We start from the raw sequence: 25,200 nt of genomic DNA on the forward strand, positions 1-25,200 counted from the left end.
CGTGCATACCTTCGTATTCGTCGCGATGTCCATCGTGTGCTCGTCCAATTTCATCTCGCTTTTCTTCTCGAAACATCTCATTGTGCATGCGTCATCCAACATTCAGCATCCCGATGTTGCAGAAATGGCCTAAATAATTCGATAAGATTACTATTATTGAAGTAAAATGTCAGTGTAAAATAAAGATTAATATTTCCTTCAAAAATACTTTTTTCCGAAATATTTCAGAAAGTTAATTTGTTTATATTTGAAAAAATATGGAAATAAAGACGAGTATGGGCAACAAAATTTAAAATTCAATGTTTGTGATTTTGATCAATAATTCCTTTGAGGTATTTTGCATGTGAATATATAATAATATTTGATAATATATGATAATATATAAGTACATAATAATTTGTTTTGAGAAAAAGTTAAATTTGATATGAGAAGAATATACAAAATGAATTGAGAAGTGTATAAAGATTGATTCTTTATGCTGAAAATTAAGTCGAAAATGTTTTCATATGAGACTTTGTTTTGGAAAAAATTGTTTTTAAAATTTGAAAAATCCACAACATATTATTTTCTTGGAAGCTTGAATAATCTCTAATAATCTTTATTATATATATTGTCGAATTCGACAGCAATTATTAATACATAAATATAAAACAGTACAACATTCCATTTATTAAAATAATTGAAAATAATTTAAGATATTAATACATTCTACAATACTTTAGAATATTAATACATTCTACAGTCGAGATTCGTTTTAATTCAATGTATATACACGCAAGATCATTAAACATCACTTAAGTTTAAAAAAGTAAATGTTATCAATTTTTTAATTCTTAAGCTTGAAATGTTCTTGAAAATAAAATATCATACGAAATAGTTTATTCTATATTCTTATTTTATTTTCGAAATTGCTTGGTTTTCAAATTGTATCATTACATTTTCTAATTTACTATGGGCGTTTTTCGACGCAGAGGATACAGTGTATCATTTCATCCTTGTTAGTTGACGAATGTAAACAAGGATGAAATGAGGTTTACTGTGTTACACCGTGTCCTCTGTGTCGCTTGCTGAAAAATGCCCTATGTATTGTCATTACTGTAATTTATGTGGTTTAGAGAAGATTATTAATAATTATTTTGGATATAATTACCAATAAATCTACAATGTTTGATGTATTTTTTCTTGAAGTAATTCAACATCGCCTCTTTCTTGTTGAATTCTTATGACATGCCATTCAAATGAAAACACTACTACCAACTGCACCGATGAAGAACTGTTACCAACTGCAAAAACGAGATACTGTAAATCACTGTTATCGATAATTCAGAAACTTATTTCGCGTCGATAACATCATTTCTCGATTGGTAACAATATACAGAAAACTTCTCAACATTTTATTTTGTTTTTATATAATACAGAAAAGAATAGTTTTTTTACTATACCCTTACTTAAAGAAATAAAAGAAAATTAAGAAATATAAATAACTTTGTTACAGTACAAAAAAAGAGAGTAAAACAATAACTAATAATCTAGCGAAATCTATTTTCTATAAGTGCGAATATTGCATTTGTCTTATTTAAAGAAAAATTAATAAAGAATTCACATACAAGTGAAGAATATAAATTCTTTTACACAGAGTAATTGTATATGAAATTTAAGACCTGTTTATTTTTGATACTGTATCTACATTTACTTTTTTCTTTTTTTCAAAGTATATGTAAGTAAGTGGTTTTATTAAGTATTTATATTTTTTTATATGTTATGGCACGTGTATTATGCGAATTTAAAATGAAAACTGTCATATATATATATATATATATATATATATATATATATATATATATATATATATATATATAATTCAAAGTGCCAAGAAAAAGATAATGGTGATAATATAAAAAAGATAATTATAAAAAAGTGCATTTGCATAAAGATCTATAGCAACTAATTTAAATCATTCGAGTCTATCCATACATTACATAATCGTTTTACAGTATAAACATTTATTAGCATATATAATGAGTTGAGAATTTTAAAAAACGCGTACCTGTCACGCGAATAAGCACGTGGTCGGTTAATGATTTTAATCGCTTTATCAGCAACTGCTTAGCTCGTATTAATACTTCTTTTAGTTTCGAATGCCAATCGAAACGCGCCGCCGTTTCGGACAGATCACGCAAGTTTCATAACAGTGCTAAAGAGTTCGCGTCCTTGAGTCTATTAGTGCAGCTTTGGTGCAGGACGAGGATTCCTGAACGCGAGTCGTTCTCCAAAAAGGAGGGATCGTCCCCGAGAAAAATCCTTCTGAAAAATCACATCCGCACTCTTCAACGGCCTATAATATGCTCACGGTAAGAGTTTTGCATTGAAGATCCACGAAGAACCAGCTGTCGCAATCTGTACCCTCTTCCACGTTCTTTGCAGTTTTTTTCTATCTATGACTTGCTGTTTATAAATAATTGAGTAAATTGCATAAAGATAAAATATAGTGAATAACTGTGCGAGTAGAAACAGAATTACTGTGAGTTACAATCACAATACGTTGTGATTTATATGAAAAAAAAAAAGAAGGAATGCAAGATTCTGACTTTTTTAAATAAATGATGATTGTTTTGTTTTCAGACTGTTGTAAGGACCGTTGTCCGCCGCTCTTTCTCCACATCGAAATGGGCAGCAGTACAGCAGGTACTCCACTGTTAGTTAATACTTGAAAATCTAACCTAAAATCTCAGTTCTCAAAATTTATTGTGAAGACACGATAAGGTCAGGTTTCACCAATATTTTCGAGTTGATCGACAATTTCCTCTACTTCTCTTCATCCTTCTCGATTCGATGATTTCTCTTATTTATGATCATCTATTAAAGTGAAAATTTGAAGGACATGAAAGGTCATTTAACTGTGACTGAGTATCCTCTCAGAGAAATTCTCGTGAATATCCTAGATGACTGTGCGAGACGCTTTGAACTCAGCCCTGGATGAGGAGATGGAGAAGGACGAGAGGGTGTTTATCCTTGGTGAAGAAGTCGCTCTATACGATGGTGCATACAAAGTTTCTCGGGGTCTTTGGAAGAAGTATGGAGACAAGCGTGTTATTGATACGCCAATTACAGAAGCTGGTTTCGCTGGCATTGCTGTTGGAGCTGCTATGGTGCGTTTATAACTTATTACATTGATATTACATCTTTTCTTATTGTTATATCCAATTGCATATATAATATTTTTCAGGCCGGTCTGCGACCAGTCTGCGAATTCATGACATTTAATTTCTCGATGCAAGCAATCGATCATATTATCAACTCTGCTGCTAAGACGTTTTATATGTCTGCGGGGAGAGTCAATGTACCAATAGTGTTTCGTGGTCCCAATGGTGCTGCCGCGGGCGTTGCGGCGCAACATTCACAATGTTTTGGTGCTTGGTACAGTCATTGCCCTGGTCTGAAGGTAGTATCGCCTTATAATAGCGAAGATGCTAAAGGTCTACTAAAAGCAGCTATTCGAGATCCAGATCCAGTGGTAGTTCTGGAGAATGAGATACTGTACGGTGTACAGTATCCCATGTCCGATGAAGCTTTATCTAAGGATTTTGTTTTACCCATTGGTAAGGCTAAAGTGGAACGGGTGGGCAACCATGTGACATTGGTGGCACATTCCAAGACTGTCGAGGAATCCCTTGAAGCGGCCAATGAACTTGCCGGGAAAGGAATCGAAGCCGAGGTGATAAATCTTCGTTCTCTCAGGCCGTTGGACATAGATACTATCATACAATCTGTGGTGAAGACGAGACACTTGTTGACTGTCGAACAAGGTTGGCCGCAATGTGGTATCGGTGCAGAAATTAGCGCAAGAATTGCCGAAAGTAAGTTTCGTTCTATTATTGCAAAGTATTTTATTTGTATTGAGAATGTCAATTGTATGAAATAAAAATGACAGTTAAAAATTAGAGCTAAACAAAGCATTAAAAATAGTTGATTATTTATATTTGATTATGAATGAATTCGAAGATGTTCGACTTCAGAAATTAATTCTAGTCAATTCATTTTAATTTATTCAATGTTCTTGATAATGATATCTTTTTTATTCGCTCAAACTTATTCTGTTTCAGGTGAAGCTTTCTATCATCTCGACGCACCTGTAATTCGTATCACGGGAGTTGACACACCTATGCCATATACGAAATCACTGGAAATCGCGGCTTTGCCACAAATTAAAAATATAGTGGACGCTGTTAACAAAGTACTAGGAGTCACACAGTAATCGCAACGGTATATGAATACTTAGGTGATATATTTTTACGATTTTCCTAACGCATCGTACTTTTCCCACAATTTGTTATCTTTCTATCTGGCATATTCTATCTTTTGTCCAATCATTGATCAATAGAGTAATTATATAAAAGAAAAAGGGGGAAATAAATTAAGAAAAGAAGTAAATAAGTACAAAAATATCTCCATTCTGTAAAGATAATACATAATACTCTATCACCACCAGATAGAATATTTTAAAAACATTTCCTTATAAGTTTTATTCATGAAATTCCTACAAGAAAGTACGTTTTCGAAGAAAAGGGTACATTTGTACATTTATTGCAATGTATAAATAAAATTCAAACAAATGTACTTCTTTAAACTAATGCGGAAGATATGTATTATATATATTTTCTGCATATGTCATTAATGAATAGAATGTGTGATATATCAATTGCGATTTTATGTGTAAATATATATTTTAGTTAGCAATATTTTATTAATATACTGAATTGTATGTAAAAATATGTTTGAGAATGCATTCAATTGAAAAGTCTCATTTTATTTAATTGGAAGTCACATGTTTAAGTAAATTATCTTAATTATTTAATATTTATGCGCGCAATATTAATCTACTGCCATATACACACATACACATATATAAGCTGCCTTTTTCACTTTGTAGAGTTTCACATTACATATTTGAATATTTCAATAACTTATAAGAAAATGTTTATAGTGCAATTATTGCAATTGTCGACGTATATCTTATTGCAAAATATCATGCAACATATAAGATGCTACATTTATTTATTTATTACAGAAAATTAATAAATTAAAATAAACAATTTAGAAATTCTATTTTTATAATCTCCATACCTTTTAAATATATATACATAGTTTTTGTATTCATGTATGATACATACGTAATAAGCAGCATGTCACTACTGTCATGTAACGTTCAAACGCATCTCTCAGTTCTCCTTCTCTAGATAAAAATTGAATCATACTTTTTCAAATTCATAATCTTAATTTCGCACGCATTGTTAAGCAGGCATCACGATTAACTTTTATAATTCTTACCTAAGTACATCCATATCAAGAGCGCACTGTGTATAAACAGCCAAGAAATTTCGTAGATCGGAATGCGTCCAATTAACTTGTCGCCAAGGTTCGATACATCTCTCCACTAGTTCCAAAAAGAAAAATCTCAACTCTCGTGATCTGTGCAAGTTGCATCCAATTCCGAGCATTGCTCTCGAATACGAACGAAAATTCATGTCCAATTCTTGATAAGATCGATCGAGAAGCATCGGCTTGAGCTTAAAGCATACTAAACTGAAACAAACCAACGCTTTGTTGTTAGTGTTGTGATATATCTTTTATAATAGATAAATCTTTATCTCGATAAATTGCTTGATTTTTATCAAATTTAACATACTGTTTATGATGTTTATCGTTTTCTAAAAGAACTCTGCATTCCGATAATTCTTGTAGAAATTCTCTATCTAAATCAGTATCAAAGTATTCAGATCCAACACAACGATACGTCCATGATGCCATCATACTGTTAGCACAGTGATATAAATCGGGAAATGTTAAAAATTGCAGTTTTCTTTTATTCATTTCAAATCGCAGACACGCTATAAATACTATTGCAGCATATCGTCTGTATAATAATTAAAAACAACTAATTATATTATGATTTGCATATTATAATTCAATTATTCGCAATTATACTACAATAAATTTGCAATAAAGATCATTGCATACTTAGCAAGGTCATCCGAAAGTAAGAAATGTTGTTTGATATTGGCTGCGAGAGAACCTGGTAAATCCTCAACAATTTTAAACACTCTTTTCACATTATCATACTGTCGTCGACAACTCTTCAATGTGATACTTGTTTTCTCTGCCACTTCCTCCATATCTTTCCTACTTTTGGACGTTATTTTTTTTCCCAATAATTCACGTATAACAACATCGTCAAATTCGTAATACCTGGAATAAATATATTATGTCAGTATCTCACAAAGAACTAACAATGGATCCAATTTTGTCAAATGTGTAATCAATGGATCACATGATACTTCGATTCTTACATTTCTATAAGCATTTGACTAGTTTGAGGTTCTATTTGAAAGGCCAGCTGTTCGCTGGCAAGTTTCGTAGGAGTGTGAAGTAATTTCTCAAGTAAAGCATAGGTGCGATAATGATCGAGTATGTCAGATGCGACCAGCTCGAGCGGTGCGTTAGTCTGTTGACATATTCCTCGTTGATGCAAGATATTAACTGCGTCACTGGCTAAAATAACCCATCATAATAGATTAATAAATCTAATTTACGCACAGACAAGTAAATACAATTGAAAGAGGTTAGATTATATTTCTATCACTCACAAGAATGCCCATCGACCCAAAGCTGATAGATTTCAGGATCGACGAGAGTATAATTGCTAATAAACACATCCACTTCTGACAACATGTTGAGGTTAAATTTATACTGTCATTTTACGCGAGCTAATCACAGATGCGAAATCACGGCAAAAGTCATGTTGACATCGACACTTTTTACCCGAGAAAAATTTATCTGTATAAAATCACTATCCGCGCATAAAAATTACGTAATCTCATCGGAACCGAAAAAGTTATCGGCCATGTTTGACGTAATTCGACGTTGGCCGCCATGTTGAATCGAGACTGCGCACTTGATTCGCGCAGTGCGTGACGTCACACGCTCGTTTGACTCACGTAGTGCCGCGTTTGAACTAGTAACAGTGAAACTAGTGAAGTGGAAAAAATGGTGCGCGTCTCCGAATCTACGTCTAATTATATCTGTGCGAATCGGTGCGAATCGGCGTCGAAATCTGGAGATTAGACGAAAATAATGAAGCTCTGTTATATCAGAAGGTAATTAAATGGATATTAATAAGCGAGATCGTATTTAGTGTATATATTGAGCAATTGAAATATCGATTCTCCACCGACGAATTCAACAACCGCGCAATATATGCTTATTTTCTTGTATAATTGTGTAACTTGTGTAACTTTCCTCTATATTAATGTTTTATATATTATTAGATTATATCACATTACAAAATATCATATGTATTAATAAATTTATCATAGAATATACATAAGGAAGAGGCGGTTAGACGCTATATACATATATGACGTATATATATGTGTGTGTATAACATATATATAGGCGACAAATTTATAATAAAATAATACAAAAATGCAGGGACCCATATTCTGTATCTTTCGAAATATTCTTAAATATTTTTGGAAATATTATCTTCATGATGAATATTTAATAATATAGTATCTTCGTGATATATAGAGACGTTATATATACATATATGACACATATACATATGTGTATAACATATAAAGGCGATAAATTTAATAAATAATAAAATAATACAAAAAATGCAGGAACTCATATTCTTTTTCTTTCGATGAATATTTTTGGAAATGTTATCTTTATGATGAATATTTAATAATGTAGTATCTTTTTATGATATATAGATTGCCGCTAATACCGAGGTGCGAATTTGCGGGACGAGATAAGAAAATGGCGTCAGAGTATACGTTGTTAGCGGAGATGATTTCCTCTACGAAATTATGGTGAGTACAGTAAAATAATATTTTTAAATTTATTGCAATAATTGTTAAATGAGAGAAAATGCTTCGTTGAGAAATTGAAATATTCATTTTAAAAATCGAGCAAGAAAATTAAATTTTGATATAATTCTGATGAGATAATTAAAATCAGTATCAATAAAATAATTAAAATAGTTTCGTTAGTTTCGTCAATGGTGAAAGTGTATATTAATTTTCAATTTTCGAATTAATTTCGAAGTAATAATGTAAAATACAAATTTAAATGAGAAATCAATTAAACTCAACGATCATTTTTATTGTGTTACGGTACTATACAATATTTTTTTCTCGTTTATCGTTAATATCATTATATTAAATGTAAAAGTATTACATTTTAGATTTTAATTGGATGATTTTAATCGGATATTGTTATCATAATTTAAATATTTATTGTTTAAATATTTTAATAAATAAACTTTTAATAAAAGTTCTTAAAATAAAAATATGATTAGAAATTAATTATCATTATTTATCTACTTGTGTGCGTCATTATAAAATTTTATTCGTTATTTCGAAAAGTTTTCCATCGCTTATATAAAATTCTATTTTTTATTTAATATGTTTCAAAAGATAACTATGGCAAAATTTAACTATAGCATTTTTCTAATTATTTAAATACTTTGCACACAACTTTGGAAACTTTAAAAATTTTTAATAAAATTTCAAAAACGCACATCAATTCTACTATGCAAATTAAAAATGACTGTGTACTTTCTTTAAATTTAGAATACACACACGTTTTGTAACGTAGTTCCTATTTTTAACTTGCACTTGTTAAGACCGTTTTCTTGTGGCATTATTAGCCACAAATTAAAGTTGATACTCGATACTCGACTTTAAGATACAGCTGTCGAGTAAAAAGGTCACACGATGTTACATGGCGATGTAGCCCTGTCACATGTCAGTGTTTTATCAGCGGTACATTATTTTCATTTTTTCATCAGCAAATGTTTAATTAAAGTAATCGCCGGACTTTGAAGCAAAATAATACAGACGGTAGCGTAGCGGGCGCGCACACATGCATGCATGTACACATGGATCCGTTCACCGGCCGCAATTCCGCACGATTGATTGACAGGCGAAGTGCAGTAGCAGCGGCAGCGATCGAAATTACCACTGCACTCGCACTCGCGCTCGCGCGGACGCAATTAATTCGCGGCGGGGCGACGTCACGTAACGTTAAACTCGTTATCGTGCGGGAAATGCGCGTTAACCGGCTACGACTGCCAACGCGAGCGAATAAATATTGTAGTACCGTAACAAAACCTGGCTGGACGCCGGATTCGTCTTGACCGAGTATATCGATCGGGTCATATAGAGCAGAATGATGAATACGATTCTTGTCAACTATCTATATTGAGGTAAAAAATATAACGATGCAAATATAAAACTTTTTCTTCGTCTTCTTCGAGCTAGAATAAACGACGTCGTTCTGAAAGATAAAAAAAATATTATCATGTAATTTTTAAGATATTATCAACTCCTCTTTGAAATGCTGATGTTCTATTAATTTTGAAGTTTTTCTGCATCTCTGTAATAATGTTATATTATAACAATATTATAACTCGTATATATTTTTTAAAGCAACGCCAACAATATAACTCGTATATATTTTTTAAAGCAACGCCAACAATAATATTAAAAAATTTTAATGAGGAAATATTTATATTTAGAGAATAATTTTTATATTATAATATATGTAATTGTATTATTATTTAATTTACAGTCACACAACAGAATTATATTAATTGCTTTATCTTATAATGAATAATAATTATAAACAGGAATAAAATATGGAATTTTATGAATTATTTTACTAATTAATTTTACTAATTAAACAAAATTTTTTCTTTACACGTGTAATATGTTATCTACATTAATTTATATTAAGGTTAAAGATATTTTATAAGAAATTTGTATAAAGTAATTTACATTTTTTATATGTGTAAAAAACATATCAAAGTATAATAACCTGCTCGATATACTCAAGATATATATGTATTGAATAAAAATTTTAGCACACATATATATTTTTTTTTTATTTTTATAAAATTGTTGGTTGAAAACTTTTTTTTTAGTTTTCTTGTTTTTTCAATCAAACACGTATGTGTTTATGATAAGAGAAAATTATATATGTATATATTTATTATTTTACTAAATATTATATTTGCATTTTAAATTGTTCAATTAATGTTTGCATAATTTTTGTGCCATCTACAACTATACATAATGTTTGCATAATTTTTCTGCCATCTACAACTATACATTTAGCAAAAAAAGATAAGATATGTTAAATAATATTTTTTAGAAAATATGCGCATACACATTAATAAAAATTTAAAACAAGTCATTCGTATTCCGTGCTTTTGTGAAATTTGGTTTTTCTGTATTACATAACGTCGACTTCTATTAGATATCATTTCCGTCTCTTTAATTTTTATAATTCCATTAGTCATTATTGCCCTTATGCATTAATTATAAGTGTATATAAATTGACGAAATATATCATTTAATTTGTTTTAATGTCAGTATCTATATTTCGGTTAATATATATTAAAAAAATATCCTAAAATATTTCTCTTAAATTTTCTAAAAAAATAAGATTATATTATATATATATATATATATTACATTAAGATATGTATTATTGAGACATTGCATTTAATTTATTTTATGCTATATTTTTATATTGGAAGTAAACAGAAGAGAAAAATATTTTTCTTATTGCAGTGATATTATGATTTCCGTTTGAAATCTTAAAGATATAAATATATCATTTAATTTGTTTTAATATCAATTTATTTCGGTTAATACATATTAAATATCTTAAAATATTTCTTTTAAATTTTCTAAAAAAATAAGAGATTACATTTTATATATATTACATTAAGATATGTATTATTGAGACATTGCATTTTGCAATTTGTTTTATATGCTATATATTTATATGGAAGTAAACAGAAGAGAAAAATATCTTACTTGTTACAGTGATATTATGATTTCCGTTTGAAATTATAAAAATTAAAATCTTCTGTCTTTAATGAATAACGAATATTCGATACGAAAGCAAAGCGAAAACCAGGGAGATTCGTGTAAATAAAGATTACACTATCTCGTTGCTGTCACCAAAGACATACACTTGTTTCGTATAGAGTCGCGGTAACTATTACTTCCCTGTTGCATTTAATGTCTCTAAAGGACATACTCGGTTTCGATCCTGCGGTACAGTGCCACCCATTGTCTCTCGCTCTCTGCCTGGTACTTGTTTTCTTTTCCACTTCCTATCCCGCCTCTCTTCGCGTAGTCATCCTCTTCCACTTTGCCATTCTCTCTTCACTTGCCTCTTTCTCTCTCTTCCACTTTCGTTTCCTCATTCTCTTCCTTCTCCTCCTCCTTCTCGCCACCATTTCTGTGTCTGTCTCCCGGACGGAGGAAGGAAGCGCTCCAGGAAATTCATTTGCAGAGACGTGGCACCGTACAGCAAAACACGAATGATATATTTACATGGCGCCGAGGGAGAAACCGGGCGAGATGGATTTACTCGGGAAAGGTTTATCGAGCGTTACGCTAGGGGAAAGAAGGAGGGAGGAAATGCGAAATGTATTTTTTGAAAGGAACTCGCTAATCCACTCTCGAAACCGTGCGGAAGTTCGTCCACAGTTTTTACCCTCATCCGCCTCCGATGAATTCTCCCCGAGTCGGGCTTTCGGGCGTGGCTGAAAAATGTGTGACGTGAGTTTGAACGCGACTTATTTCGACGCTCAACAGATCTCGGTTGACGTATATATGCATATATATCATAAAAATATTACGCACAGAGAATATATACAATTCATATATTAATAATTTTTTTTATTTCGCATATCATAATATTAAATCACGCTTGATTAAAATATATATTATACAAATCCGATGAAAAATGCATTATTTACATATTTATTTGCTTATAATAAACATATCTAGTGAAAAAGTTTGTCACACGTAAGTAATATAAGAGAGAAAAATAAAAATTGTAGTAAAATATTTAGTAACGACATAACTTTTAATTAAATTAAGATTAATTAAAGTGAATCGGAAATTCGTGAGGATTGGAAAAAAGTCCACCTCTTTATTTATTTGAACGATATCGTAAAAAGAATCAATTTATTTCCTGCGAATGTACTCTCGCGTTTCATATGCAAGTCATAAGATTTTACAAAGAAGGGACGAATACATCGATAATATCAGGCCGCCTTTTATTACTCCGGAAGCCTCCGACAAGCCTCTCGTCGTTTATCTTGGCGTGTCAACTACAGTTGGCGCTTATGGTCTGTAGTAATATTACGAGTATTTATCAATATTATGCCGTATATTTATTTCTAAAATAATCGCTATTGCATTTTATTGCATTTTATTGCTTGCTACCATCGTGTCCGTGAGTCAATCGCCGACAACAAGGCGACGACGTTAAATGTCCTAGTAATAAATAAATTCTACGAATACACGTGTCACGATGTGGCTAAATTAAATATTAATCAAATTGGCCTTGATATAACTGTTTCGGATTGCGCTGAATAATTTCTCACGAAAAAATACTGTACGGTTTCTATGCGTTATTTGTTGTAACGTCGGCTCAAAATTATCGATTCAAAATTTTCAAAAAGTACATTTTAAATTATTTTATTATATAGTTTTAAAATTTTAAAAGGATAGAAATTGATATGCAAAAGGTATATTTCTTATAGACTTTTGATATCATAATGACTGAAAATATTTGATTCATTTACTATTTCATTTTACATTCATTTAGACACATAATTTATTCAGGCTTAATCCATTCTTCAGATATTGTCAACAGTAAGATAATATTATTTATAACATTATTATATTGCCAACAATAAGCTAATATTACTTACTAATATTATTTTTCGAAATGTTAATTTTGAAACGATAATTTGAAACCGAAGATAAAATGTATGTATGTATGTTATATGTTGTTCGTCAATCAGAGAGAGACATGAGAAACTGAGCTGAAAATATTTCCCTAAACAATCGTTCTCTTCTTTTCTCTACAAACAATTAAATTAGAACATATATCGCATTATATGAAAAGCAATTTGTCAGGATGTAATCGCTCTTTATATTCGCCAGAAAGTTTTCGACAGAGATTTGCAATGGAAACAGTAGAAACGGCCTTACGTAGTCAGACGCGACGGGGTAAAGTTCGTTGTTGAAATTGCCCGAAGGGTCTCTCGCTATTGGCTTTGCAGACGTACGGCATACGCAGGGGTGTCAGTATCTACGCTAAAATACGTAACGAGCTCTCTCTACGGTTCGGTTCACCTTAATTTACGCCTTAATTTCCCATGGCACCGCGAGCGCTCGTTCGAGTCGATTTCGCGGTTCGGGCAATCAACCTAAGGATGAGATTTCACGTAAGGATGTATTGTTGCATTACGTAACCTCATATTTTGTCCTATTGCGTTATATTATCGAACGTATACAGCTGTTATGTCCGTTTATCACTATTTGTCACTCGAATTGTTCAATGATTTTACTAAAATTAAAAATGGATGATATCGCGCATTTTTATGTGATTCGCACTATGTAAAAATTATGCATTATTTTGTACGTATAACTTACGGATGGATAAATTATATCAATATTCTCTACGAAACAATACAAATTAAGTTGGCGAATAAAATAGAAAACTTCAATTGTAGAAAAGTCATAGATCGACGATAATTTTATCTAGTTATAATTTAAGATATAAAGCTCGCGTGACGACAGCGTGCTCTTATTTCTGCCGCCGTAGTATCTCAACGTGACCACCATCGCTTCCGTGGATTTTCGCACGTCCGATCTCTTCGAAATGAGACGGACGGATTTTGCAAACAATCCGAGGAAAGTTTAGACTCACGGTGATTAAGCGTAAGCGAGAATCTCTTGGTACGAGATGGCGTGAGGTCAATCGTCTCGTCCTTCGTTTTCTCGTTACCGAGAGTCTAGTCCGTCAGCCTGTTCGTCTTCGGGACAATACGGCGTCACATGCAACCGCAAGCCTCCACCGACATGTTCGGTAATGTTTTCTGCGTGATCGTGTTGTTCGTGTCGATGTAGAGCAGCTGAAGCGGGGCGAGCTGCGTCGGCGAACAGCAAGGCACTATTTTGCTCCTCTGCTGACTTCCATCCTTGGTCAACAACTTCTGTAAGAAGAAGTAACGCGTATTTTCGTGCTTAATAATTTGTGAGGATAATTGCGATTTGAGTCGGTAAAATGAGTTTATCATTGATATGCGATTTCCAAATGCTTTTTTAAAAACTAAATAGAAATATACTTAAAATTTGAATAAAGAATATGAGAGAAATTTTTGGAATATTTTATAGAAATATGATGAAAAGATTCGAAACTTTCTTTATTATTCATTTTCGATTTTTTAAATATGATATTTACAGAATAATATAATTTCGTTAGGAAATTAGAAAAAGATATATGAATGTAATCAAAATACATATACATCTACTTTTTTAAGAGAATTTTTTAACAGTTGCTTAAAATTATAATTATAAATTTTATTTAATTTTTGCAATAATTTAGATAATCAATATTTCTCTTATGTCAGAAGATAACTTTAAATTCATTACTAAAAGTTTAACTATTAAAATTGAAATAAATTTTGGAATAGATTTTAATCATTTTTGCACGAGTGGCAGTGCTCGGTGTTTTAATAGTGAGATGTTTTGTGAGAAATAGCGAGAGGGAAAACAGATGTGAGAGAAGCAGTAGAGAGCGAATGCCGTTCTTTTCAGTCACCCGCGGGCTACTAAACATAAGAAAATCATCTCCATTTCGCGTATGCAAACGATATTTCTCGCGTCACGCTTCGTATATGGCAGAAAGCATAGACGTAAGTTAATGGGTTTTACGTTGCGTGATAATGGAGTCTTAACGCCCCATTATCGTTACGAGTTGCAAACTATATTACCCACGTTATGTGCCGCGAGTATAACAAGAGTGCCTCCTCCCGACTTTTATTAACAATTAATGCGGGTAATAAAGGACGCGGTTATGCAGCACGATTATATTTTTTTACGTTAAGTAAAGCATAAATTGGTCGTAAGAGATAGAAAAGAATTATTTTGCTTGGTGTGAATATTTTTTATAAGACTGGAATTATAAAAAGGTTACACGCGAAATTTTCCTTTCTGTTAATAACAAATTTTCATATTAAAGAAAGAACGTTTTCGATAAAATTTTTATTCAAGTATTACTTTATCATATATGGAAACCAAATTTGTAGATAAAATTCTGCTCAAGAGAGTTTAGAAGACGTTAATAATTTTCTAGAATCGAATAAAATAAATCTCTTAATCTGGAATGTTTTTCAATTCCGAGACTGTTATCGACAAATTAATACATCTTTGACGTATCAACGATATTTACTATTGGCAATATGCTTTATGTAACGCGATACTATTGGTGAAACCACGGAGGAACAAGCGAAGAGACATGCAATTTTCGAAATAGCGAGAGACGCGTCGTCAGCGTTTTCTTCACGCCACTTCTTTTCGCAAAGAAAGAACGAATATAAATCTCACACTGACGACACATTTTCTTTCGCAACGCGATAATCGGTTGTTACGCATCTGCGCTCTGTACATCTGACATGAGCGAGATAAGAGATTGCCATATTATATTTAAACATAGATGGAATTTTTCTCCTTTTCTTCCTTGTTCCTTTTAAGCAACATGTGCAAATTTAACAATGTGGATAGGACGAAATATGCAATAACATAATCACATAAGAATTATCTAATTACTATTCGAAAGTCCTTATAATTGTGTGAAGAGTATTAATATGAGACAAGAATAAAATAAATTTTTAGAATAAAATAAACTTTCATATTAAACTGAACGATATTGAAAAATATATTGTAATGTTAAAAAAATGACAGAAATAAAATTCAGAACGGTATTTAGACAATTTTTATATAGCAAATACATAGATAGTCTCATCTCTTCAAATTTCAAATATTGAATTTTAAACACTTATATTAAAAATTTAAATTTTGAACACAAATCAGAATATCATTACATTAATTAAATCTAGCAGTTTTTAACATATTAATGTCATCAGTGTCATTAATACTGCTTGAAAGAGAAAAATATTTCCATCAATTAAATTATCTTTCTCTATCTATTCATTTAATTTACTTTTAAATTTTCTCAAATTAGATCTGCGCGATTAAACATTAATTGAATCTTTGATCAATGGTCAAAAATATAAAAAGAGAGCGCTCACCATGATAACGTTGTTATAAGATGAACCGCTATTAGTTAAGGATGTTGCTGTGGAGCAAGATCCTCGACAAAAATATGCATGATATCCGCTCGGATGAAGGATCCAGTCGCTCCAGCCGATATCTCGAAAATTAATATAAAGATCTTCTCGGCAGCAATCCTTCATGTTGGGCAGGCAATCCGAATTTCTTTTGGGCCTATTCCTCTGCGGTAACGGCTCTGTATGAATCACCAAGAACGGCTTCAGAGTCTGTTCGATGGATACCGGCGCAACATCGTGGTCGGTCGAGCAAGTAGTGCAAGCTATCTGAATGGCATGCTTCAATCGGAGTCGACTTATCCATTTTTTTACTATGAATTTTACGTCTGTTTTTACCCAACCCTCTAGAAAAAAAGATCGATAGTGATATACATGTTGCATGATGAATACAGGGAAATTCGTTGGAAAATCTAAAATTTTGTAAAATACATCCTATTCTAAATTAATTAAATTATTCCAATTGGAAGATAAATTTTTGTTTATAAAAAATCAAGCTGCTTAATTTTTGCAATAAGTTTTTACTTTTTCTACTTTTTATTTGTTGAATTATCTTAGAAAATTATTGCAATTTTATATTATATATTAATTATATAATATATGCAATTTTTTGTCAAGATTATTAAATAATATTTTTCTAATAAAGACTTGAATTTTACTGAAAAAATATTAATAAAATACTAGTAAAATTCATAAAGTGTTAATCAAGATGAAAGCCTAATACAAAGTAAATGATGTCAGTTATACAAAAGAATAATGAAACTTCTATCTCTTTAATTCACTTAGACATTATAAGGTAATAAATCATATTTACATTGTGATAATTTACTTATAATACGATACGAGAGGCAATATCATTATAGAAATGCTTTGTGTAATGCTTTTCTCGGCTTATTGTTTCTTCGGTCTAAAGTCCTTAATACTGGGACTAAATAACAACTTTAGCAATCTTCAGCAAATGATAGGAACCAACATTAATTATTAAATAAATTCTTTTAGTCATAATTTAGTCATAAATTCCTTTTCTCATATGCATATTTATTTGTGCTTATGTATCCATTATTCACTCCCCATGATTTTTAAATGTGATGATCATATTTTATCGTATAAATTTTCGATAATAAATCTTTATGAAATTTTACTTTAAATATTCAATAATCGCATCTCACAACAATAAATATTATAAATCGTTTCGCGATATAAGAAAATTATTTTTTTGTCATTCGATAAGAAACAAAATTATGATGTGTAACGGAAGTCTGGTTCGCAAGTGTTTGCAGTGCTATAGGATAACGAAATTTCTCGCAATGAAAGATTTCTGTATAGCATAAATTCGTGACTGATGGATGAATGAAAAGGGATGGGGGAGAGGGGATAAAACTCTATTCATTTTACATTTATTCACCTTTGATGTCGGTTTCGAATATTGCCAAGATGATGTTCTTTTCGAAGCTGCCGCCAAGATCCCAATGATCGAGTTCGGATAGAACGAAAGTCTGGTTGAGTTCATCATCGTTCTCGACCTGTTCCTTATAGAACCAGAGTTCCGCTGAAGTCACGTCGACATATAACATCTCGTTCGGCAGGTAAAACGTGAAACAGGCCGCCGAGTTGAAGTCCGTTATGTGATTCCAGCTCTGACGGTATTTCATCGAATCGGCTACACCTGTAATACACGAAATCATCGGATTTCGATCGTTTTCTTGAGAGAATGTAACTCACTTGACTGCGAGATTTCACGCAAAAGGCAGAAAAGAAAATCCGATCGTAGATGATTTGAATTGACTTTCCTTACCAAATTCTTTGATCCTTGACACTTTGAGGTTCTTATATACATGAAAAATGATTTATTTTAAACATGATATATATGAAAACGTTTCATTATAAAATTTCAGAAATATTTGTAAATGAACTTAAGATATTTGATGTATAAAAACATAATTTGGTAAATAATTAAAAAATAAAAAATAAATGGAAAAAAGGAAACAGAAAATCCTTAATCTTAAATTTCTAAATCTTATTTGTTAATTCAAAAATATCTTATTTTGAAAAATTCAAAGATACATTTTTCTTCGCGTAAAAATAGAAAATTGAGGAAGAATTGTCTTTCAAAAAAAAGAAACAATGAATATGCATTATCTTCTTTTTATCTTATCGATAATTTTAATATTCTTTATTTGATCTGAGAGTATCAGATAGCTATCCGGTTGCATCTTCTTTATGAACGCGTATTTGCGAGCTATCCTATTACAAATTAATTTAGTATGCCAACGAACGACATTAAAGACTCGGTTATTTGAGACTTTTGAGAGTATGCCTTTGACTTTGCGCGATCGGTCTGCAATTGATGATGATACTCGAAGTAAGCCTCAAATGGAACCACAATTATCTGGAAAAGTGCGCTTTAAAAGGCTCTCGATAAAGCCAGATCAAAGTGTGGCAAAGGATATTTCTGAACGACCATGTGCGATAAGTGAGTGTGAAGTTAAACAGAATATCGGTAATTGGATCATCCACATGCAAGAAAAAAATTCCATTATTGAGTTATACGGAGAGAAACAAGATATTTAATTATTCTTGGCTATTTATATTTATATTTATTGATTTGTGATTATTAAGTTATTTGTTTTTTTATGATATACATAGAAGATGAATTTTGTAATTTATTATAATAGAAAATCTGTTGAAATTAATAAGTATTTCAAATTAATACTTCTAAGTTACTTTTTAAAATTCTTAATACTATAACGATTGCTCTTTCGGACAATTTTTAAATTAAATTAAAATCATTGATCTCCGATAATAAAAATAAAATTGACGTGATTTTATGATTTTTGATCGATGTCGATTTCAGTAGCGATCCCGCGATATAACGCGCTATCAAGCGCGTCGAAATTATTTCCGAGCGGATTCTTGGCCGATCAACGTCGTAACCGATTGATAGCCAATTTCGTATGATTTATAGCCATGGATTATACAACGTCAGGCATTAGAGTGAATCCGTATCGTTTCACATAACATGTGCCGAATATCAGTAGCAATATATCTGCATGTGCACCATATTTTTTTTGATGTATATCACGCATTTTTTTCATCCACTTGATACACACATGTTTATTGCATCCATCGAGAAGAGAATAATATTGACACATTTCGTAAACACATTCGAACATCCCCGGAAATCCTAGAGCTTTTTTTGTAAAAATACAAAATTTATCAAATTATTAAAAACAAATAATTTATAGAAATAGCATAACAAATTTTATACGGAGATATAAGATGTTGATCGGAATGTAGACAACTTTCTCAAACTGAAGAAAGTACAACTGACAATCATATAATGCAAATTACCGACAATATAAATTACTGACAGTATAAATTATTGATAACATAATGATTGTTAATAAATGTTCAATTAAGCACAGCATGATAAAATATTCTCTTTATTATTCTATTACGCTTTATTTATGTTATCGACTTTATTAATTGGCACGACATTAATTCCAGTAAATTAACTCATTCGCAAATTATCATACCATATATGAAATCTCGTTGATTTCGTGAAACGTTAAAAATTTGCTCTTATATTGGTTTTCCTTCGCTTATTTTCGAAGCTTATAAGTTTTACATTTACACATGCGATTTCCGGATCGAGATATTCGTGGAACGGATTGCGACATATCAGGATATACTCGAGCGTGAACTACTTTCTGATGTCGCGAATTCGACAGCGCGATGAACACTTCCGGTTCGTTGACCTCGACCATCGTAATCTGCAGCTTTCGCGCCGAAATCGCTGCGGGTTAACGAGGCCAAATGTTCCGCGCCAATATTACGACTTACATACATATGTGCGTGTATGTGGTGCACCCGCGTTAGATTCGTGTTGGAATTAGATAAAAAACGAATTGGACTATATCGGAACAGTTTGTGTAATTTTTATATCAGAAAGGAAGATATGACATATATGTAATGTCGTGTCATTGGGCGCCAGTGACTGCGGGCTACAGTTAACATATCTATATCGCGAGTGTCGAGAAACACAATTATACATTTTTTTTAAATCTAGTATTATTGCGAATAAATTTAGGAAACATTCGTTTACAAATTGTGAATAGCGAAGTCGCAAATTAATTTAAAAATTTTAAATTAAAAGAATTTTTAATTTCTAAATTTGATTAAATTATTTAAAGAACAGAGAAATCGACAGCGTAATGTCTGAAAAATTAAAATGAATGGTTAAGAAAGAAAATACACAAAATCGAAATGTGATCATAAAACCACAAAGAAATGTAGATTTTCTTTCGAGCGTATTCGATTAATATAACAAACTACAGTCAGAGACATATGAGACTGAAACTTTAAAAATTTATGATGAAATTTTGCTTCCTTATTTTTTTTCTGCTAGATACAAATATACAAAAAAGAGAAAATAGAGAATTATAGGCATAATATAATAGAAGATAAGAGATATGTTTGTGTTTCAGAATAATAAAAAAAAAACTATTGATTTTTATTTGAAAAATCTAAATTGTATCATAGAGTCGATTTTGTTAGAGTCACAATCGCGTGCACGAGAAATATCGCGTAAAAAGTGTGAAAAAAAAATTCGAGGCACTAATATTTAACATATTCGTGCAGCCAATGAACCATTATATTATTCATTATATTATCGTATTCTTGCATTCCGTGGCAAGAAATTACGTGTTCGTAAATTATGCATTCGTTGGGAATAAAATTGCATGACATGGGTAAAATGTCAAAATGAAAGCAGCTGACTTGAAATATAAAAACTTTTGCGTGATGTATATATGTACTTGCCTTTATCGTTTGATATTTTTAACCGTCGCGTGGTAAAAACGTGGTAAAAAGGCGAAAAGCTGCGTTGATTATCTACTCGATTTTTCGTTATTCTGTTCTCTTATACGATCGAGAAAATTCCTGAAATAACATAGCTCCGCGAGCAGGACGAGTTATCAAGAGAAAGGTTTCCTTGTGACTTTAAGAAATTCGCCGAGCCTGTCAAAAATGATTCACACGGGCGATTAAAACGTCGGAACCGTGATTTCGCAACGTAATTCGAGATAAATTTTCGCCGCGCCACTGGGATTTATACGTGCGTCGTTCGCGCGGTTTCCGTATTTGCATCGCCGCGGAAAATTTGAAATTCATGGTCTCAGTCGGTCGTCGGTGGTACCTCTAGAAGTACCGTGAGAGAGAAACGCTGTCATTGTTACCGGTTCTCGTTTATTTCGAGAGAGCCGTGCAATTACGCAATATTCATATCCTCGCCGGTGTTTCTCGTCTGGCTGGCCAAGAAGGGGTTGTCGAGAGGAACGGCCAGCCAGCTGTAAAGAGAAAGAAACAAGCTTTTCGGTGAGGTGAGCTTTCGATGCAAGACATCGTGCATCGCGTCAGCATCGCGTGTGAATATGCTGGATATACGCGAATGTAAAATTAAATGTTGGATGATTACGCAGAAAATGTAATATTCAGTCTCGCAGTAACTTAGAAGTCGTGTAAAGAGATTAAAATTCAAAACTTTTAAATTTTAAATAATTTTTCAATAATATTTGCTAATATAAGCAATTAATCATAATAATTTTTTTATATCTTAAAATTATTATTTTAAAAAAATTATATAAAGGAAAAATTATGTACGCAAGTTTATTTAATAATTTAATAGTGCATTACTTGTGGATACACATTATTGTAATTTATTATACATTTTCTCATTGTATCGATAAATACTCGGATGTATTTCTAATACAATAGTTCATTTTCAGATTCACTTCATCTATACTCCCTCGAAAAAGTGCATACGCTCAATATTCATTTTATTTCGCGTTCGAATACTAGGACTGTACTATGAGAATGACGCGCGCTCAATATTCGCGATTGATGTGTATTTTCTCACGTATTATTCATCCTTCATTTTTTTCTATTTACAAATCGAGCTTGAATAACTGTTCATTAGCAATCTACGTATTCTGCCGAATATTTTCGCAACAATCTGCATATAACTATGCAAACAAACAATATTTCTAAAATCTTTCACAAATTTATATTTAAGTAATATTTAAGTAATATTACGATTCCTATTAGACGGGAGAAAGTATAATAAATTCTCTTCTATAAATCTCTTCAATAGTTTTTTTGTAAAATTATTAAAATATAAAAGATTTATCAAGATAATTTTTACATTTTGTCAAATATATCTTATAATCGCTTAAACTGATTTTATTGCAATAAAGTAGATCTACACTACATACTCTTTTCCAAAATCTTTCTTTCGAGCAGCAGGAGAATATATATATAATTGTTTCGTTAAATAATTTTTTTGTGTACCAATTCCAAGATTAAAAGAGATATAATCACGAATTAAATACATTGTCTATTTCGACTTGTCAAAATCGTACCTTCGTTCGGAAATACGATGATCTGGTCAGTTTTCCCGTAAAAGTGTTCCGTTTTTTCGTCGGGCGGCGCCCCGGGTCGAAGTTCAAGTACATTGCCGTTTATCAAAGGTTTCGGCAAGGTCGACAGCGGCATCGAGACCTCGGGCGGTTTCGACAGCCGCAGCTTCTTCAGGATCTGCTGCTTCACATACTCCACTCTCAGCTCGGTCAAGAACAGGTCGGGATCGATCATGCTGACCTTATTCTGCGCACAATCAACGCACTCATTTTCCTTACTAACCAATGATTCCGACGATGAATGAGGAAGGAACGTATACCATACTTTCATCAGTGGATTGGTCATCTTTGACCAGTCGGCCATAATGCCGCCTGCTAGAAGAATAATAACAAACTGTTTGAGTAGATGCATCTTTCTACGGCAATTCAGACAGTGATTGATCCAAATTGATTCTTCTTTAATTCGTCTCCCTCTTTAACCGATTTTTAATGTTTCGATAATGTTCCAATGACACTATTTCGTCGACACTAAACTTGTTGGATGCCGAATTTAATCGGCAATATATATTCAGTGACATTCAGTGGCTTCTGTATAGTATTGTATTCTGTATAGTATTGATTTCATCGAGAAGATATCTTTGCCGAATATTTTATCGGCGATTTTTATAAATCTAAAAATTATTAGAATCTTCCATCGGATGATCGGATGATTTGGCTTTGATACATGGATATTTCACACCAATATAATATGTATAACACATAATATGTAACTTTTAACATCTATTATGTCGAACTTTGAACTGATTTTTTACAAATCTTCTTTCTTCTGGAAATTCCAATACTGCCACACAATTGCGTAATAATATATCAATCTTATTTACAAAATTGCAGCAGGTTAGATGGGTCACTACAATCAGCGATAATATCTCGCGAGATTGCGATTCTGGAACTGTATTGCCGATTATAGCTTCATTCTTCTTATTTCTTCAAGCACTATTATATTTTTGCATTCCAATATCAACCTACAGAGTCGGCAGCGACTTTTATACGAACGTAGGAAAAGGTCGACATCCGAGCGTATCGTTGATCGATTCACGAGAACGATTTTCCTCCGAGTTGACCGACGTATTCAACGACGCGTTCACGGCGACTGGAGGTGAATCGTTACGATGATCCGGTGATGTAGTTGACTCTGCAGAGGCTACATGAACTTTGCTCCGTAGTCGCCGGGACCAATACGGATTGGATGAGGGCGAGAGCAATGCTGATATCAGCGCAAGCACGCGCCGCGAACATGCTGCCGATGAGATGGGTGGTTCATTGGCGATTCCTGAAATCTCGAGTCTTAGTAGGTTGGAGTTTATCGATGGTTGCTCTAATGGAAGGTGTCTCGCTCGTTGATTGGCATCTTAATAAACCATTAAAGATTTTTTCTCTCGATGAAATCAATGTAGTTCTAAATTACGAAGCGAGATAAAAAGTGTATACCAGTGATGAAATGTTTTAAGCTTCTTTCGTAAATTATTTATATGAAGATGCAAAGCACATATCTTCAAAATTGCATATATACATTAATTTGTATCTTATTTTTGTGACAGATAAAATTAATCTTTTTTTAATATTTATAAATTTAAAATAAAATTAATATTTAATATTCAAATTAATTTGGAAACTATTATAATTTACAATTATAATAGTTTTCAAATTAATTTGAATATTATATTTTTTTAAATGTCTTTATTATTGATTTCCAATTTTAATTTTATAATTTGTCACTGTAAAGTTATCAGAACTTAATAACAATAATTTCTGAGATTATAATTATTTCTCCCTTAGAATTTAAATTCGAATGGTAATAAAATGACGAATTCATATCGCTTGATTACATTCATTTGAGTGCGCTTGTAAGGCAGGAATGTTTACCACAAAAAGACTGACACACGCTACATCGCAGATTAGTGTCAGCGTTTTTTTGAACTGAGGCCTGCAATTCGTGGTTCATCGATGCGCTCACCTCGTCTCTCGTGAAAGATGACCCATCTCGTTGACCCAAAAACGTCGAATATTTATCTTTTTGTTTAGGACATAGCGTACTTAAAACATCGCAAATGCGACGAATGCTTTTTGAGGCGCCAAGATTATTTATTTATTGAGCACAGCAAGTCGCAATCTCTTTCGATAGCGAGACTTTACTGGGAAACATCACAGCGTGAAATACGTTTGCATTTCAATTTCGTGCCTTTAATAAATTATGCGATAACAGTTTGTATAAGAAAAATAGCATTCGCAGAAAAAACATTATATTAATATAAGTGCCTCAATATTTCTTACTGTCCGTCATAAATAATTATGATGAATGCAGTCTTCCTTACGCGTCATATTTCGACATTTGAATACTGTTTTTTTTCCTCATAATCGTTTTGTTAATTCATCGGACTTTATGATTCGCAAATTGTGTATGGCCCAGCACGTTGAATTATTCTGTAATTTGCGCTGGACATGGAGCATGTAATCAGCAGTTCGCACACGTCGCGGTCATTTGCAGAATCGCGGTGC

The 25,200-nt window shown here is 32.0% G+C and overlaps 5 protein-coding genes across 8 annotated transcripts in view; 2 read left to right on the top strand and 3 right to left on the bottom strand.

Annotated features, from left to right (window-relative positions):
* The window catches only part of LOC145964646 (putative fatty acyl-CoA reductase CG5065), a 47,349-nt gene extending 46,089 nt beyond the window's left edge, over positions 1–1,260 (bottom strand). For both annotated transcript variants that reach the window (XR_014436532.1, XM_083087638.1), the window contains exons 1-2: positions 1,151–1,260; positions 10–129 (exon numbers count right to left, since the gene is read on the bottom strand). The gene's annotated coding sequence lies outside the window, so the exon portion shown is untranslated. The remainder of the gene's footprint in view (positions 1–9; positions 130–1,150) is intronic.
* An 807-nt stretch (positions 1,261–2,067) lies between these two features.
* Pdhb (Pyruvate dehydrogenase E1 beta subunit) lies at positions 2,068–4,801 on the top strand. Its single transcript, XM_083087643.1, has 5 exons — positions 2,068–2,351; positions 2,623–2,685; positions 2,943–3,149; positions 3,227–3,857; positions 4,104–4,801. The coding sequence occupies exons 1-5, from the start codon at positions 2,343–2,345 to the stop codon at positions 4,253–4,255; spliced, it is 1,062 nt and encodes a 353-aa protein (XP_082943769.1). The 5' UTR covers positions 2,068–2,342; the 3' UTR covers positions 4,256–4,801.
* Positions 4,802–5,038: 237 nt separating this feature from the next.
* On the bottom strand, positions 5,039–6,957 carry Fibp (acidic fibroblast growth factor intracellular-binding protein). 2 transcript variants are annotated; one of them, XM_083087640.1, is made up of 6 exons: positions 6,645–6,957; positions 6,348–6,549; positions 6,019–6,246; positions 5,687–5,914; positions 5,329–5,583; positions 5,039–5,254 (listed from the first exon to the last, which is right to left on the bottom strand). In XM_083087640.1, exons 1-6 carry the CDS (start codon positions 6,727–6,729, stop codon positions 5,155–5,157), a joined length of 1,098 nt encoding a protein of 365 aa, XP_082943766.1. In that variant the 5' UTR covers positions 6,730–6,957; the 3' UTR covers positions 5,039–5,154. The 2 variants fall into 2 exon arrangements, with proteins under 2 accessions (XP_082943766.1, XP_082943767.1); XM_083087641.1 differs by having other exon boundaries at positions 5,039–5,233; positions 6,645–6,955.
* Positions 6,958–7,036: 79 nt separating this feature from the next.
* Positions 7,037–25,200, top strand: part of Mitf (transcription factor Mitf) — a 99,277-nt gene continuing 81,113 nt past the window's right edge. Inside the window, exons 1-2 of the mRNA XM_083087625.1 lie at positions 7,037–7,154; positions 7,776–7,874. Of these exons, the coding sequence (XP_082943751.1) occupies positions 7,132–7,154; positions 7,776–7,874 (122 nt within the window). The 5' untranslated portion in view covers positions 7,037–7,131. The remainder of the gene's footprint in view (positions 7,155–7,775; positions 7,875–25,200) is intronic.
* Positions 11,748–23,900, bottom strand: Daw (activin beta chain dawdle). Of its 2 annotated transcripts, XM_083086255.1 has the most exons (5): positions 22,970–23,899; positions 22,648–22,891; positions 17,634–17,894; positions 16,193–16,575; positions 11,748–14,095 (listed from the first exon to the last, which is right to left on the bottom strand). In XM_083086255.1, the coding sequence occupies exons 1-5, from the start codon at positions 23,054–23,056 to the stop codon at positions 13,934–13,936; spliced, it is 1,137 nt and encodes a 378-aa protein (XP_082942381.1). In that variant the 5' UTR covers positions 23,057–23,899; the 3' UTR covers positions 11,748–13,933. The 2 variants fall into 2 exon arrangements, with proteins under 2 accessions (XP_082942381.1, XP_082942380.1); XM_083086254.1 differs by having other exon boundaries at positions 22,648–23,900.

Source organism: Camponotus vicinus, unplaced genomic scaffold, assembly GCF_025532165.1.
Source record: "Camponotus vicinus isolate PSW18456_S1 unplaced genomic scaffold, iyCamVici1.0 SCAF_13, whole genome shotgun sequence".
NCBI lineage: Eukaryota > Metazoa > Arthropoda > Insecta > Hymenoptera > Formicidae > Camponotus > Camponotus vicinus.